We start from the raw sequence: 17,657 nt of genomic DNA on the forward strand, positions 1-17,657 counted from the left end.
CCCGCCCAGGGCTGGCGGCGGCGGCCGGCGGGGGCCCGGGGCGGCGGGGAGCCACCGGGGCCCGGCGCATGGCGGCGGGGGCGGCGGGGAGCATCACCACGCTGCCGGCGCTGCCCGACGACGGGGGCGGCGGCGCCTTTCCCCCCGGGCACTTCAAGGACCCCAAGCGGCTCTACTGCAAGAACGGCGGCTTCTTCCTGCGCATCAACCCCGACGGCAGGGTGGACGGCGTCCGCGAGAAGAGCGATCCGCACAGTGAGTGGCCCGGCCGGTCCCTGCCCGTGCCGCGTGTCGGTCGGTGCCCGGAGCTGCACGGGCACCGCTGCCGTGTCGCGGGCCGGCTGTTCTCAGCCTCCCCGTCTTCTTTCTGCTGTGCCCCAGGGCTCGCCAGGTGCGCGGGGTTTGCCTATGCGCCCAAAGGTGTCAAAACTAGTTTGCGTGGCCCTCAAGTGGGTGCTTAGCTACTGGCTCTTTGCGCCAGCTGACCATAGAGTGAAAGAAGCTGGTGTTTTTCTGGTGTATGCTCTCACAAATAGAGGCGTTCTTATTCTCTTATTACAGTAGTCAGGAACAAAGGTGTAGATTAAGGAAACAGGGCTTATAGTGGTCAGAGCACATCACTGGCTGAAAACCGTGGATGGTGTGATTTATGATTGAATGTGGTAAGGGCACACAAGGTGCCGCCGCATCCTGTCGTTCTGCAGCAGCAGTCTGTCCTGAGGAGACCCTGAACAGGCAGAGCAGGCTGCTGGCGGGGCTTGGGCTGCTCTTAAGACCAGTGCTCTGTGTCTGATCCTTCCTTCACACCTCAGAGCATTCTGTAAGCTGTCAGCCCTCAGGTTTTGTTCATGTGGCTTCAGGTCTGTGAAATGTCTGTTTCCTTGCAGCAGGTACCAGTTGTTGCTGGTTAGCTGTCAGGTTGACAATCTGAGCACAGTTGTTACACAGCATGAGCGCCCTGAGCAGGCAGTGCCTTACCTGCAGAGCCTTGGTGCAGCAAACAGGTGAAATGTGTTACTGTCATCCTTTGCCTGGTTCCAAGCTGCCCTCCCAGTGACAGTTGCACAGGTGGGAGCAAGGCCTGAGCAATAGAGATGAGAGCAGTGTGTGGGCACACAAGTGACAAAAAGCTCTCACTCTTCTTATTCTGTTCTGGTTTAGGACCTTCACCATCTGCAAAAAAACCTCTTGGAGTTCCAAAGAAGCATTGCAACATTTGTGAACAATTGCACTGTTCACAAATAACAGTGTTGCCAGGTTGGACTTCGCTCTGAGCCTGTGCAACTTCATGATCCTTTGGTAGAAATGTTTGGCATCAGATGGGGTAAAGATGCTTGTTGAACAGGATGTGTGTAGGGAAAGTTTATTAGTCCAACTGATGCTCCCAGAAGAAGCTAAGAAGCTTTTGGGCTGCATCTGGTACGTTTGCATTTCTCTCTTTCTCAGTAACAGTTTTAAAAGGAGATATGCCCAGTGTTGCATGAGCAGTAATAAAAGACGTTTGCTGCCAGAACAACAGGGTAAATCATAGAGCCTGGGCTTCTCAAAGGTCTGTGCCTTAAGCATGGTGCTGGTTTACCACCTACCAGCCAAAGACCTGCTCTGCATGCATACTGGCCAGTGACTGCACAGCATCAGGTCTGTGCTGGAACAAGTACAGTAATGCACTGTCTTCTGTAGCCTTTTGTATTTGGGAAATGTGGAAATTCTTACAGGAAATAAGTGTAATTTGTTTATAAAACAGGTAATCTTATGCCTAGAAGTAGCTCTGGGGATTTGCTGAAAATGCGACATGGAGGGAAAAGACAACTCGGGTGTATTGGATGCTGAAGGCAGGTCTCGGATGCTGCTCTTGGGTCCTCGCCTCTCATGGCATTTCAGCCTTGTGTGTTGAAAAGGGCTGTGAGTCTGCATGCTGCTCTGTGCTCACCGGGCTGGACCAGGCTGCCCCAAACACTGTCCTTGTTGTTTGTGGTAGGGCTTGCCCTTGTTGCTCCTTTTTTTAATTTTTGAATGTTCTGGCTCAGTAATTCTAGTTCTGTGTTCTTGAGTCTTTCTAATTTGTGCTTTCATTTCCTGTTAAGCCTTATTAATAGTAGAATTGTTTAACTGACTTCTCATGCTGCTTTCCTAGCAGTGAATTACACGTGAAAGTCTTTCCAGTGTTGATACTGCTGTACTGATTCCATTCTGTGCACTCCCCTTGGAAGGCTGTTTTCCTCTTTAGGATCTGTGGTAGAGGTGATGGGCTGGGATGAGGGCATTATGTGGTGAGCCCACTCTCCGTTGGCTGCTCCCTCTTTCCCTGCTGTGAGGCTGTGCACTTGCTCTGAGTCTGACTCCCTCCTCTTCTTGCTATCAGACAGCTTTTTTTTTTTTTTTTCTTGGAAGACCTCAGTTCTCAGAAGCAGAGAAAAGGGAGAAGTCCATGCTCAAAGCATCAGTGAGGCGTGTTGCTGTGACATTACGTGGGTCACATCTCTGCCATCTTCATTATAAATATGTCACTCAGTGCAGCTATGAGCAGTGTTAAACTCTGACCTGGTGAGTGCTGCTCAAGGGAAGTCCCTCTGAAATCCTGTGGTATGCCTGGCGGGTCACGTTGGCGTGACGGCTGGCAAAGAAGTGCCATAAATCTTGGACAGTGTGAGAAGACTTCAAAAATTAACAAAGAAAATGTGCACCTCCAGCACTGAAGGTTTTATTGGATTAAATAGAAGGTTTTATAAGATAGTTTGAAAAAAGAAATATTATGGCTGCAGAGAATTTGGATTAGGAAACTAACTACAGGACAGCTCGGAGTGGTCGTTGGGGGAACTGCTGTTCTTATGATTTTTATTTTATTTTTCGGTTGGTCCTGTGTGGAACCAGGAGTTGAATGTGATGATCCTCATGGGTCCTTTCCAACTTGGGATATCTTATGATTCTAATTATGAATCTAATTATAGATTCATATATAATCTAATCATCTAATTATGATTCTAATTATACAGAATAGCATTTGATTATTACATTCTCATTTTCACTTTTGAAGGAAGTTTTGTATTTTAGAAGGTGAATGGCTCTCTCTGTATGTTTCAGACCAAAGTCTAATACTTAAGCTATAAACAAATTTCCATTATTCATGTCCTTCTTTTGCCTCCTCTGTTCTGCCTTAAGCACTAATGACAGCTTGTTATAAGTATATGGTCTGGTTTATGTCTTGATGTCAGGAGTTTTGATTGTTTCACACTCATCCCATTCATGTTGGTTTATTCATAATTGTGTCGTCAGTGGAATGAAGGAATGGAAGTTCATGCCCTGTGTGCTGGAGGAGTGGACTCTTATGATTCACATAGCGAAAAAGCTGGACAATACATCTAAGATTGCTGATATTGCCACATCTGATGCGTGTATGCATTGACATCAGCAAAGTACCCCTTTGGACATACCCTAGGGATTGCTGTTGAGCTTTTGTTTTATTTTTCCCCCCCCCCCCCCCTGCAAGAGGTGCATTTCAGGTAAACAAAAAACAGAAGAGGCTTTCTTAGAGTTTTGTTTCTTAAAGCAAAACAAAAAACCACATCTTGTTGTTGATCAACAACTTCTGGTTTATGTTGCGGAAAAGTACAAAGATCCCAGTCTTTTTGGAAGGGCTTCCAGAAACTCTCTGGAGTTTTTTGTCTCAAAGAGACTACAGTGCTGGTGAAAGGGAAAAGCAAGGGGAATGGAAAAGGAACGTGTATCCATACGTTTTAGAAAATGTCTAACAGCACAGCTGTTTTCCCTTCAGTTTCCCTCACTGAGGAATGGTTGGCATTTGTATATTTCCATAATTTTTCAAGCTGCTCTATTTCATGGTGGGCATAAAACAAGGCATCTGAGGAATCCAGAGCCACTTCTGTCACTTTTGTCCACTTGTTAACAAAGTGATGAGACTCCAGTCTGTCACTCGGAAGGGAGTCAATAGTGTGAGCTCCATCAACCCTGCAGATGTCTGAAATACCTTCTTTTTGCTCAGTAACTGGCTGCCTTTCAAGAAATATCTCAGGGAAATGTAAAGTAGGGTAATATTGGTCCAGGAAAATTTCTTCTTAAGAAAGTTCCTTTCATAAGTACTTCTGAGTTTTATTTGTATCATGTGCAACATCTAAATGATTATGCTCTAAAAGTTTTTGAAAGAATATGTTCAAGTATGTACTGACTTTAGAGCTTACCAGCTTTGTCAAGAAGATAAAATTTTGCAAAATCATGGTAATGAAAGAAAGCTAGCTGTCATTGTCAGAAACAGAGATTTTGGTGAATGTCAAGAAGTGTTTCAGTGTCACCGTTCCACACCCAATGCTTAGTTTTGCGTAACTAGATGTGCAAGTTATTTAGGACTCAGATCATCTCGTCTCCCATTTTAGTTTCCCATTGATGTGGCCAGAACTGTTAACAGGGCATCCTATTCCAAATCCTAACAGTAAATGAGAGATTGATTATTTAATTATCTATTTATTTATTGGAAATCTGGCACAAAATGTCAGAATTTTTTGTTTCTACTGAAGTCTTTCTGGAAACGGACTCATTTGGCCTTACCTTTGATCTACTGCACAGACCTCAGCTGTTGTCAAATACTGATTCTTTGCAACATGATCCATACAGAAATTCTTCTGGATGTAGCTGGTTTTTAGGAATGGGGTACCATAACTCTCATGAAGGGGGGAAAAAAAAAAAAAAAAAGCTGAGTATGTGTTTCATGTCTGTCTTTGGCTTACTTTGTCATAGAAATACTGTCGTGTTTCCTGCAGGGTCCCATAAGGTAAAGTAATTGAGAGGCAGACTGCTATGTTAGCTGGGCACACTGGGACAAGTGTGCTGCTAAGGGGTGGGTATTCTCTGTTCTGTTATCATGCATGCTAATCCTCATACTCTGATTTTAGTGCATCTTACATGCCACAGAGGTGTGTGGCTGAGCAGTGGGGCTCTCTGAAGGTGAAGGGAGGCAAATGAGAGATGTGAATTGTCCCATCTCCCACCTGCTTTCTGCTTCGTGCAGATAAGACTGGTGGAGGAGTGGAAGATTCTCAGGGCACAGCTGTCCACAGGTACACTAGAGGGCAGGATTTAGCCCATCAGTGTTTTAACGGGCTTCATAGATCAGGAATGCTCATATGGTACTTAAATATTCATCTTCACAGAGAAAAAAGCAAGTCCAGCTCATGTCCAACATACCTGAATGGTAAATACAGATAATATTTAATATTTTTACAGCATATGGCCAAAATATGGAGACAGTCACACAAACGCAAATTCTTGTGAAAATTCTCTGTGATCCCATTATTTGGGTATATTAAGTCTTTCAGTAAAACTCTTCAGCTACACAAATCTAATGTTTGGTGAAGATGTGATGAAGACTTCTGGATATTTTTGATCTTGATAAAATGGAGCCTTGTATTCCGGAATTGCTCATCAAGCAAATCAGATTTGGCAGCTGCTAATAAATGTCTGAAAAAGCTGGTCATGAGAAAAAGTTTATCTTGTGGCAGAGATAAGTTTAAAAGCATTTTAAACTTTTTAGTAATATGTGGTGTGTTTTTTTTTTTTTTTTTTGGAAGATCTGCTGCATGACCCCACTGGTTATTGTGCTTACCCAAATAACAATTAAATTAAACTCTGTGGGGTTTTTTTTTTCCTCTCTCTTCCCTCCCCCTCTCTCCCCTTCTCCCCCCCTTAATACATGTTTGATGTTATATTGCAAAAGATTTTAAAAAGGATGTTAAGTTCATCTTCCATTCCATAATAAAAGCAAGAGCAGTGTTAAGGGCACAGGCTGCTGAATGATCAGGTATGGGTGAAGATCTGGTTTGGACAGTAGAATTAACAGTCATGAGGAAATCCTAGAATAATACCCTTGTCCCTTTCTCACTTTGCACAGAATGCGCACACCTGCTGTGTTCTCTGAAAGAGAGGGACGTGCAGTTTAGGGCCAGAATTCTATTTAATTATATTTTAAAATTCAGGTCAAGAGACTAATGAATTAAACCTAATCTTTTCATGGACTTCTTTTTTTTGTAAGCTACTCATCTCCCTCAGTTTATTATACATGGCAAGCAGTTTAAAATTATAATTATCCAGTGGTTCCTGTACCTTTTAATGTTGTTAACGTGCTAAAGTGAAACTTGTAAAAAGAGTTTATTGACCGAGCTGCTTTTCCCCGAGCTACAAATTTGTTCTCTTTTTTCTTCCTTTTTATTCCCTAGGAAAATACTTTCTGGTGTTTCCTCCTTTGTTTAAGCAGTTAGAACTAAAGCGACGAATTCATCCATAACTTGATGATTTGTTCAGAAGAAGACTGAGTTCATATTCTGATTATTGCAATTTTTTGTCATGGTTGGGAGCATGATTCTCAGATCACTGGCCGTCATCTGTTATTTTAAAGTACGAGGGAAGTGATCAGTTGTGCTACTGATATGTGACCCTGGAAACAGTGGAGCTGTTTGGCTGTCAGTGGCAGCATGGTTAATGTAATTATCTACTAAAACTAGTATGGACTATGTAACCTTAATATAATTTAATTCAAAAAGAAAAAAAAAAATCCTGAGAATGCTAAAGTTTCCATTCCTGAAAAAGAATACTTGCACATGATCTTTGAATTGGGTATCCTTACTAAGCAGTATTTGAAATATTTATGGCATGACTTTTGAAGCCCAAACGTCTGTAATGAGATTACATCTAAATTCTGTTTGAAAATGAGTAACTTCAGTAATTTCTCTCAAGACCATGAACTTCAAATTAAAGCAGCTCTCTTTATTTGTTATTTTCAAAAATGTATTTTGTGGTAATATATGGGTAAACCAGAGTTCTTGTCTGCTTCTTCTCCCTCCTGGCTTTTCCATAAAAATATTTAAAGGGTGACTGTCTGGAGTGCTGATGCCATTTCAGGATTATCATCTTATGTATTTGTTTTGTTTCCTCAGGGTAGGGTCAGAATTTGACTGGACGCTGATATGCTTGTCCGAGAGTATAAATGAGATGATGTCTACAAAGTTGGGTGGAGGTCGTCTTAAACAAACTACCACTGTACACTTCTGGTTGAGTGATCCTGTATATAGATTATCACTCATGTTTGACTTTTAGAGCTTGAAACCACTTTTCTTGAGTGATTCAAAGGAGAAAGGGAAAACTAGGAGCTAGACTCTATAGTCATCAGTAGTTATGATATGATGTCAAGTAATGATCTCATACTGTGGAGCTTGTAGCTTGCCTGTTGTGATGAGACTTCAGCAGATCTCATAAAACAGTAGTCACTAGGATTCCACCTGGAATTTGTACACTGCAAAATCCTGATGCTCATGGCTATGAAATACTGTATGGTGTTCCTTCTCTCAAGGTGACCCAGTCCGATCCCCAGCCTGCTTGTTGTCCATCTGGAAACATTTCTGTGTCTGTGTTTAATTAGTAGTTCTGCTGCTATTCTGGATGTGCTGTAGCTCTGTGACTGTCTTTTCCTGACGAAGAATATCCTTACCACTTTGAAGTGTACTGGCAAAATACATGAGACTCTGGAATTAGGTGGCACAGCAGCTCAGCTTGTGCTTGGTATCCCTCTTTTGGGGAAATGACAGTTGTACCTGGTGGGACCAGCGCTATGTTTTTGGCAGGCAGTATTATTTCTTGATGCTTCTAGATACTGGGGAATAAGTACTCAAGTCTACTGGTCTATCCAAATTCCCCCTTCATTTCTTCTTTTTTTTTTTTTTTTCTTTTCTGACTACTTCAGTGTTGTATTTGAACAGTACCTGCTGTGCTGACTGACCAAAATCCTTTGGCTAGATGCTTCAGCTGACCTAACAAGTCTCTGCTGCTAAAAGGGGTGGTCTCTTTTACTCTTTCCCCCCCACCCAGTTTCAGCTGTGCTGTAGTTGGCATTACTTCTAGCCCTGAGTTCACAAAAGGGCCAGATAGTTTCTTTTGCTGAATTGGCAGAAATGTGTTTGTTCTCTCAGTCCTTTCCACTGCATTAGTTTTTGTTTGATTTATTGCATTGAGTTGGTTCCCCAAGATGTCACAGAAAGTGCCAGAGTTGGTGCGAGGGAGGTAATGATAGTGTGCAGCTGGGTATGTGGGACAGGCAGGAGCATTCCTGTTTCAGCAGCAGCTGGTGCTCTGGTGTCACAGCCCATCTTTTGCCATGACTTGAGCCGTTTCATGTGTTACAGTGCAGGACAAGGTGCAGAATCCTGCTTGATGGATGGCTTGGAGAGGATAAATAAATGAGATGGTGTCTATGTAGTTGGGTGGAGGTCATTTTACACTGACTACGTGGTACACTTAATGCAGTCCATGCAGTTGTCACCTGTAGTTCATCACAGGTTAGAATGGTAATTTTAGGACTATATTACAATGAGTGTTAGCATGGTTAGCAGCTTGGGGGAAGACTTGTTCTGACTCTGGATGTAGGTGATTGCACGTGGAGAGTAGTTTTGTGCAGTATTTCCCTGGGTGCTGTTGATACCTATACCAGGAGAGACGGATACAGAAAGGAGTGCATATTTTAGCGTGGAGAAGCAGTGAATGCAGCGTATGTGGAATGTTCATGGAGAGAGGCTGGCATCTCTGTTTGCTTGTCTCTTAGGGTATCCTGCTACACAGACTTGTTGGGCAGAGCAGTTTCTGGTGGGGGGGAAGTAGGAGAGGCATTCCATTCATTGGATTTCTCTAGGTTTGGTGGAGCAACTGAGAGCAACTGGCAGAGCAAAGCAAGACTGAATTTCAGTGATTAAGCTCTAATAACATGGATCAGTATTGTTTGTAGTATGTATTAAGTTCCAAGCCATGAAAAAAATGCAGTTGGAAGACAGAGAAGTGATGATGGCCTGATCGCTTTCCATGTGGCCCTGCAGACCCCAGTCGTTGGCTCCGCAGCACAGGCTGAGTCCTACTGTGTGTGCCATCTGCCTCCTCCCAGTCAGCACTGGGGCTGATAAAGCTAGGAGTGCTACCTAAGCACTTGGAGGAAGATCTGAAACCACGCTACACGTTTTCTTGGATTTAGGGAATTTGGTTTCATACAAAGAACAACCCGTTATTTGGGAGCAAGGCTGCATTCAAGCAAAGTCGGGCTGTTAGTGATGATTCCAGTTGTCTGTTGTGAGTTGGCAATGATTGACAGCTGCTGTCCTTCGCTGGCCTCACTGCGTGCAGCCTGCGCTGCTCCCCTGTGGGTGCGTTATTTAAATGTCAGCGCAGGGTGGATACATGGCCTGATGGAAGGGGATAAAATACACGGAGGATGAAGTAAGTCTCTGGGCTTAATGTTGACTTTGCATTGTCCTTGCAGTAAGCTGGCACCAGTGAAATGCTGTGTGCATGCGTATGGATTTTGATTGCTTTAAATTGCCTTTGCATAAATATTTATTAAAGGCTTAGTGATTGATTCTGATCAGCTCTTTTTTTGTTGGTACTGAAAATTTGAAAAGTGCAAAACTGTCATTGTCACCGTCTCAACCTTTTGGTGAGATCTTGAGCAATCCTCTCTACTCAGCAGCTCTCTGTTATTTCTTCTTCCCATGCCCTTCTAGCACCCTGCATGCCTGACACAGCTCCCCTGTTACCACTGTATTTCAGGCTCTTCTGAAGTCCAGCTCTTCCTCTTCACCTGCAGACTCCAGGCTGGCTGTATCTGTGGGCTAGCAATCTCACACCGCTGCTGTGGTGGCTTGTCCTTTCCTCTGACTCTGTTCTCTACGTGCTCCAATATCTCTACAGAACGATACTCTCCTGTAGTTACTGTACTGAAATATACCTTTTAAATGTAACGCATTTTACTTTTTTATCTTCAGAGCGCGCTTTGCCTTGTTCCTGCTTCTATGCATGTTGATTTTTCTGCAAATGAAAAACAGTTCATAGCTGTAAGACACCAGAGAATATGCAATAAATGTGAAGAGCCTAAATTCTGCAAGTTGCAAATGCACCTTCTATCATCAGCCAGTGGCATTATGTTACGGCTGGATTGCTGCAGCAGCTTTGTTTTAAAGCTGAAGAATGGAAAGTGGTTATTTTACCACTTATTGTTGGGAATACTAAGTGAAAGCAGTTGGAGGAAATGTGAAGGATTACTTTACTCTCAGTAAAACAGATCAGGCGGGACGAGTCTGAAAAACCACGTGTGTATGTGCATTCATGGTTCTGTTAATGAAGCCCTCAAATACGGCTGTAAATCAAGTTATTGGGTGAAGCTACTGTCACTTAGAGACTGGGCTTTGTCACTGGTACTCAGTTTTACCAAGGAACTCTATTAATTACTGGTGAATTTTCCTGCTGGTTCTGTCCTCTTAACAGAACAATGCATTTAGTTCCTCTGCAGTGACCAGGGCGCTGGCATGCAGGCAGGGATTTAGAAATGTGGTATAGGAAGGTGTATTTGTAGTGTCTGGCACTTCATATCCTCATGTAATGCCGAGCAATTGCTCTGTACTTGACTCAGCAGTATGAAATACCCAGGTTGTGTTTTGTCAGCAGAACACAGCAGCTGCTGTGCTTTTAACTTTCAAAGCACTCTGTGAAGTTTGATGGTGCAGTTGGTGCAAGCTGCATGCAGTGGAGAAGTGCCACTGTGCGCATCTTACATGCAGGCACATAGGCAAGGAGGGCTGAGCCTGGCTTTAGCTAGAGAGAGTGCACGTTATGTTATTCTGAAACAACTTCTGTACCATCCAGTGTATGGGGAGCATCTGAGGATGCTCTGCAGTCGGTAATCGGTGTTTCCTGAAGAGGACTGCTGAGGTGATAGGTGTACATTGGGTGGGGCTGGATGTTTGTAGGAACTGGAATTAAGATATAGCAAAGGGAGAAGCTAAATAGGGAAATGATTTTCATTACAGTCAGTGTTTCTTGTACTTTGATTAAAGCCCCCAAAGCCAATGAATGGCTTCAAGGCTGGCTTAGTCAGCTGGTAGCTGGCCCCACTCCTTGTTACTGCGCTCAGCACCTCACATTGAACCTTAAGTGCAGCCGGAACTTTCAAAGTGCTTGTATTGCAGAAGTGTGTATTTTTGTTGTGGATGTTTATGTTTCAAAGACCTTAGGTCTGTCTGCAAGTGGTTTTATGTCTCTGGCTGGCAGAAAGGAAAAAGATACACTTTGAATGCTGTCATGCAAAAGCAAAGAAATGTGCCTTTGTATGGGAGCATGACTCACTGTTTCTTAGTGTGGCACTTCATTTGCTTGATTATTGTTGTTGTTGCTGTTCTGTGGTTTTTGTTTATGAAATGACCACCTCTTTTGCTGGGGCCTGCTTGCTGCTTTTTGTCTGTGTCCCTCCTGCCTACCCTGCACGTGTGTTCTGGGGTTTGGGCAGCGTGTATTTCTGCCGATGGCACTGTTATTTTCAACGGGCAAGCAGAAAGCAAGCAAAGTGCTGTTTTCCCATTTGCAGTTTCAGGACTGGAGGTACCTTGGGTGCAAAGTTTGTCAGTAGAAGGCATGAGTATGCTACGTATAGGAGAAATACAGCCCAAGATGTTTCTGATTGCTAGAGATCGGGTTCAGTAGGCATCTCTGGCCCACAGGGCAGTTCTCGGGGAATGCCAAAGCCGAGGTGTTAGTGTGTGTGTGTGCATGCACGTCTATTTTTGAGCCAGCCCTCAGGGTTGGGAGGCTTGGTGTGTGCATTGTGGAGCAATCGCAGCCAACTGTGTCCTGCTGGACACCTGGTTGGGAATAGGAGTTGCCCCGAGTGCGAAGGAATTGTCAGCTTCAGCCACACAGTGTGCAGGAGTGGGAACTCTGAGGGTGTTACATTTAGCAAAATATCAATTGTTATTTTCACCCTCCCCCTTTTTTTTTTTTTTTCTGAACTTCACATTTCTGATTTTTACTCCCTCTGGAGTTGTTCTGCCTCTGTAGCAGCAAGGCTGTGGAGTGTTGCTGCCCTGCTATTTTCTGCAGGCATGGAGCTGCAGAGGACAACCAGCGTGGAGCTGGCGTAGCAGCTCTGCATCAGTGTCATTCGGGGGCCTCGTGGAAGGGTTTTCCTTACAGGGCCTCTGCAAATATGTTGGAGATGAGCCCTGAGCCTTTGGCTTGGATTTCTCTTTTCCGTAGCAGAGGCTGCAGTAACACAGTCATTGATCCAGGGACGTGCAGCCTGGGGCTTTCGAGGGTACAGAAACTCTCCTTTCTTGTAAACCAAGGTGTTTGACTAATGACCTTTCCAGTTATAATACAGCAGCTGTATATTAGTGCAAAAGGCCTGAAGTAGTATCAAGTTCTTCCTCTTTTCCATGAGTCTGTAAGCTGCTCTGTTATTTGCTGTGTCCGAGCACTCTGCATTTGCTGTTGAGATGTTCACAACATGCATATTGGAGTTGGGCAGTGCTTGGGGCCCGAGTTCCTCTTGGTAAAATCTGTTTCCCATCACATTCCTGCAGGGATTTAATGATGGTGTTACAGTCGTGAAAAGAGTCACTGTCTTAAGTGTGAGAGAAAGAGAGAGAAGTGGGAAAATGCAGAGCTGTGTGTGCTGGCAGTGGACCTTGAGACCACCTGCTTCAGCCCTGGAAGCAGTGTTTCAGTGCAAGGAAGACCATGCAGAGTTGAAACCTGCTTGCGTGTGTGGGGGCAGTGGTCTGTCTCAAACAGCAGTAGGTGTAGCTGCAAGGCATTTTGGTGAGCCTTGGTGAGCCCTAGCAAGCTCGGGTTTAGCTTGGGTGACTGACTGCAATGAGATTGGGTGGAGGGATTTTCATTGTGGGGTGATGGGCCCTGAGCAGGAGGCTGGGGTTGGCAGAGGCCTGCCTGACCTGAATTCCGTGAAAGCATGGCTGTGTCTGTACTGAGATCCACTTGTAGTGATTTTCACTAAGTCAGCTGTAGTGCAATTGTAGTTCAAGCCTTTATCCCTGCTTCCTTTGTTGTGCAAGTGTACCCAAGTGTATATGCTCATGGCATGTACTTGCTTTAGGATTTTTTATGTAGTAGGTAAATTTCCCACATCCTTGTGCAGGAATAGGAAAAAGGAGATGGGACTCCACTCATACATCTCAAATCCCACTTCCCTGTGCTGCAGTGCAGTGACTTCAGGTATAGCATGCTTGCCCTGCCTTTTCTCCATTGCAGCTTGCTCTTTACTTTTTTTTTTTTTTTTTCCTTCATGTGTTTTTGTCACTTTTTTTCCTCAGTCTGACCCTTGCTTTCCCACCTCCTTTGTGATACCATGGCATGGCTGCTGTGAGTGAAATTGCAGTGCATGCCCTTGCACCCAGCTGCTGCCCCAGGCAAAACCTGTAGCTCTCTCATCCTAAAACATTTCGTTTCTAGATTTTGACAAGATCTTCTAAATAAGCCCATTTTCTAAGAGGCTTTTGGCTGAACCCTTTATGATGCAGAATGATAAAACCATTTGGGATGATTTAAGTCAGCGTAGCATTATTTGGTCTGGGCCCATACGAAACCTTTGCTGGGCTGGGAGAGCTGTAAGAGGACCTTGGAGTTTTCTCTGTGCATGTAACTCTTGAGTTCTGGCGCTCACGTCAGTAGAAGACCTTCTGGAAATCATACAGAGTTTCTGCATTCTCCACGTCTGCAGGCGTCTGCTCAGTCTGCGTTGTGCTACTTGGCCATAAAATTCTTTCCTCTACTGGAGTACACAAATCTGAGCTGGAAATACTTTTTTTGAGCTCTCAAAGAAAGCGTGGGAAAGATGCAGTAGGTAACAGAGATCTGATGGAAACCTTGCCAGCCACAGTGCTATTGAATATCGCTTTTCAATTCTCACATTCTTAGAGGAGCCTCTCCTAAATAAATGAAATGAAATAAATGCCCATTTATCATTCTTTCTCAGACACACTGGCAAGTTTAACCTGTAGATTTGCCCTGGCCATGTATCCTGTGCGAGAGGGATGGTCACATCAGTGCTGTAACTGCAGTCTGTTATGCACAGGCCAGCAGTGCCATGAGTGCCTGCAGGGCTTTGCTGGCTGCGGGGCAGGAGCACAGTGCTGCAGTCAGTGCTGTTGGTGTGCAGTGAGTATCTGCATGGGGACCAGAGCTCTCTCAGCTCAGCTGCCAAAAAGATGTAGAATTCCCACACTTTGGAGGTGGGATGCACTGCTCTTAATTAGTAGCTGGGGAAAGAATTTGGATAGAGTCCTCTGTGAAAGCATTTTTTAGTTCAAGAAAATGACAAACAGACTTGTAAATTTTGCAAATGTACAAGATCTGGGGATTTCTTTTTCATTCTGTTACTGTGAGTTTCTCTGAAATTTTGCAAAAGGATTCCCATGTAAAAATCAAATTCAGTTCTTGCTTGCAAGGGCAAGTTGATTATGGAGGGTTGGTGGCCCAGCTGGGGTACTTTGCCCCTAGGCTTATTGCAGCACAGTAGTTAAGGAACAGGGCTGCCAGGAGAGTAGTGTGAAGGAATCTCCAGATGTCACCTGCAGGGTGAGCAAAAGGAGACTTGTCTGTCATGTACTTTTTTTTTTTTTTTTTTTTATATTGCATTTCTTTTCCCTGGAACACTTTCAGTGCTTCTTGCTTTTGAGCCAGTTATTTTAATATTTTTTTAAAACAAAGGAACAAAAGCATATATTTATTATTAAAAAAAAAACAAAACAAAAACAACAAAAAAAAAAACACACAAAACCACACCAACATTCTGGTTAAAAAATTTGCTTGATACATTCTGTCCCAAGGGCAATTAATATCTATTATTATTTTAATATGGGTTTGAGATTGTCATCCTTCTACATCTAGTACTGCAGCACTCTTTCCTTCTGGGCACTCAACACTGCAGTATATGCAGGTTGCATATGCATGCTGCAGTCATGTTGTTAAAGCTGTATGTTGTGGTTTGTGAACCAATTCCTTTGTCCAGGTAAAAGTTTTGTGATCGTGCACAGCACAGGAACAAGGAAACTGCTCAGAAGAGGGCTTTATTTAGGATACTTCTGCAATCCTATCTTCAAGTGTGAGAAGGCTGCTGCAGAAGAGGGCTTCAAATTCATCTCCTAATTACAGTTCAGTGCCTTAACTTTATCTTTCTTCTAGTCATCTCTTCTTGTATCTTCCCAAAGGTACCACTTTATCCTTCTTCCTGAGAGTTTCTACTGTGGCATGAGAAGAAATTTTTCCTCCTTGCACTTCATTTCCTCTTACTTGGTAAACAAAGGGAAGGTGATCACATTTCACTTTATTAGGGAGAAGTGCAAGAGAAAGTCTTATTAGCAGTAGTGAATGCTCCTTTATAGTAAAGGTCATGTAGGTTACAACTGGGATGGGAGTGCTGTATATTTTATAACCTTGCGGTGATGCAGCCTTAGTCCCGATGACGTTTGCTCAGTGTGCCGGGTCCTTTGTTGCTACCAAACCGCATTTGTGGCATGCACCACAAACCAAAGGGTGTTCAGTGAACGTGAATAGTGAAGCACGTACATATATTGTGCTGTCCTGGAGGAGCCCTCCCAAAGGACTGTGAAAATAACTGGGAAAACACACCCTTTTGGCCCCCCGTTTCACAATTAGCTGTTTGACGATGTTCTGTGCTTCCTTCTTAGGTTACAAGCTTCTTGATTAAATGACCTACATTTTGTCAAGGGGAAACAGCTGGTGAGCATGGTTTTAAGGCGTGGAGTGATTGCTGTCACGTCTCAAGATTATTCACTGTCATGTCCAAAGGTTTTCATGGTTTTGAGATTCAAATACACTAAAGACAAATGTTACGAATACACCTAAAATGATGGCTCACATTTCAACGGTTGCTGTTGGTGACTTAAGGGGTACAAAAGATATGGATCAACAGTGCCAAGTATTCTGTTAAGTTCTGCTCAGCTAAACCCCATCACCTTGCTTTTCAGATGGTTGACACAGCTGTTCCTTGTTAAGCATGTTTGGGTGCACCTCACAAGTCCCTTTCCCCCCCAGTCCCTGCACAGAGCACTTCTCTGCGCTCCAGCTTCCCCCAAAGGCTGGGTGTTGCACGTTGCTGGAAGCTGCTCACAGCTCTGTTGTTGGCCTAATGCAGGGAGGGCTGTGTTTTGGGTACTGGATTCTGGGGTGAAATTCAGCATTTCAGCTGTCTTCTTACAAAAGCAGAGGTTTCTGTACTCCTTAGAAGTCTTGGGCTATTAGTGATTTGGAAAGATCTTGGTTATTGATATTTTTTTATTTGTGTAAAATGGCAACAGGCATATAATCCATAATAAACCATTTCTTCTTTATAGAGTAGCATTTGCATTAATTTAGCTTCAGATCTGTATAAAAAGTAGAGGAGTCAGTGTGAACACAGTATCTGCCAGTACGTTTATAAAATCCAGTGGAGTGCTTGAAAAAGAGTTTGCGACAGTTATCCCAAAAGTTCCATGTTCCTGCATTCTCCTTGTTAGGACTTTTTCAGTCCTTTCCTTCAGAAAAGCAGAAAAAGGCCTTCCATTTGGACTGAAAATCTTTTCCCCAAAACAAAAGGTCAAATGAGCCGCAGCCACCCTCAGAATCCTTGGCGATGCTTCCACTGCAAACCTTACCGTTGCTTCAAACATTTATTCTGAGAGTTAAAGGGTGAAGCTGTATAATTCTAATACATCTTTAAATAGAAGAACTGATAATGCTTCATGAGAGCAGAGGGGTGCATGAGACTCGCGTACTGATATTGCCTGTCAGACTCATCTCACCAACCTGCAATACCTGTCGTGTAGCTGTCATTTCGTCTTGCTGGGGTTTGTCACAGTTAGATCTCTCTCTATTGCATTTTCAAATGCAAAATATTTCTTTCTTTTTCCCTACTAATTCCCAAAATAATTTCTGGAATGAAAACAGAGTTTCAGTCCAGTTGGTTTTTGGAAACGCCGATAAGTCTCACACCAGATGAGTCACATCCTTTACTCTAACACCTGATGGGCATGTAACCCATAGCAGCTTGCAACGCACTGGTTGTTCTTTCTTTAGCTACTGCAGTTCTTTGGCAAAAGTGTTTTTTCTCCAAGTACCCCAGGAAGGCAAGAAACTATTCCTCTGCTGTTCCTTATTTTGTGGATGGCTGTGTTGCAATGCTCTTGCTTTCTCCATGGAAATACTATTCTCTTAAAAATCCCTGTAAGTGAAAGCACAGCACTGTGCAGGAAAATCTGGGATTGCTTCTGTGTGCTAACGGACTTTGCAGGTCCAGTTTTGTCTGGAAGGAGTGGCCATCCAGAACAGAGGGCAAATAGGGATTTGGGGAAGTGTTACTGAGATGGTTGTGTTTGTTTTTAGTAGAAATCAGATAAAGTTGTATTGCTCGGGCACACCCACAGTGAAGCAGAACCGAAGGAAAGGCTTCGTTATTCTTTGAAGGCAGGGAGAGAGGGGAGAGAAGACTGCATGTGAAGCTGTAAGCAGTCCAGAGTGCCTGTAGTTTCCAAATGACATTTTAAACAATCAGAGTTGAACTTTCAGAGGGAGATGTTTTGAAATGGTTGGGATTCAATAGTGCCTTGTGGTGAGGTTTAGGACAACGTGCACACTGCTGTTTCTCCGTCTGCTAGTTCTCCAGAAAAAGGGAAGCTCCAGCACAGTGTTTAGATTTCTTTTGAGTCTCAAAAACCTGAGACATTGAGAAGATGCTCAGTGGACTTTCTGTACGGTTGTATTCTCAGTCCTACGTACTAATGGCTGAAAAGTCTGGGCTGTGAGTTAATGTATTGCAGATACTCTTG

General features: G+C 43.7%; 1 protein-coding gene across 2 annotated transcripts in view; it reads left to right on the forward strand.

Annotated features, from left to right (window-relative positions):
* Positions 1–17,657, forward strand: part of FGF2 (fibroblast growth factor 2) — a 40,467-nt gene that overhangs the window by 12,006 nt on the left and 10,804 nt on the right. The window contains exon 1 of one of the 2 annotated variants that reach the window (XM_042812398.1): positions 69–255. The exons of the other annotated variant lie outside the window; for it this stretch is intronic. Within the exon in view, the coding sequence (XP_042668332.1) occupies positions 69–255 (187 nt within the window). Of the gene's footprint in view, positions 1–68; positions 256–17,657 lie in introns of those variants that run through there. 2 annotated transcript variants of the gene reach the window in all.

Source organism: Centrocercus urophasianus, unplaced genomic scaffold, assembly GCF_019232065.1.
Source record: "Centrocercus urophasianus isolate 14NV4802_14NV808 unplaced genomic scaffold, USGS_Curo_1.0 seq_13, whole genome shotgun sequence".
NCBI lineage: Eukaryota > Metazoa > Chordata > Aves > Galliformes > Phasianidae > Centrocercus > Centrocercus urophasianus.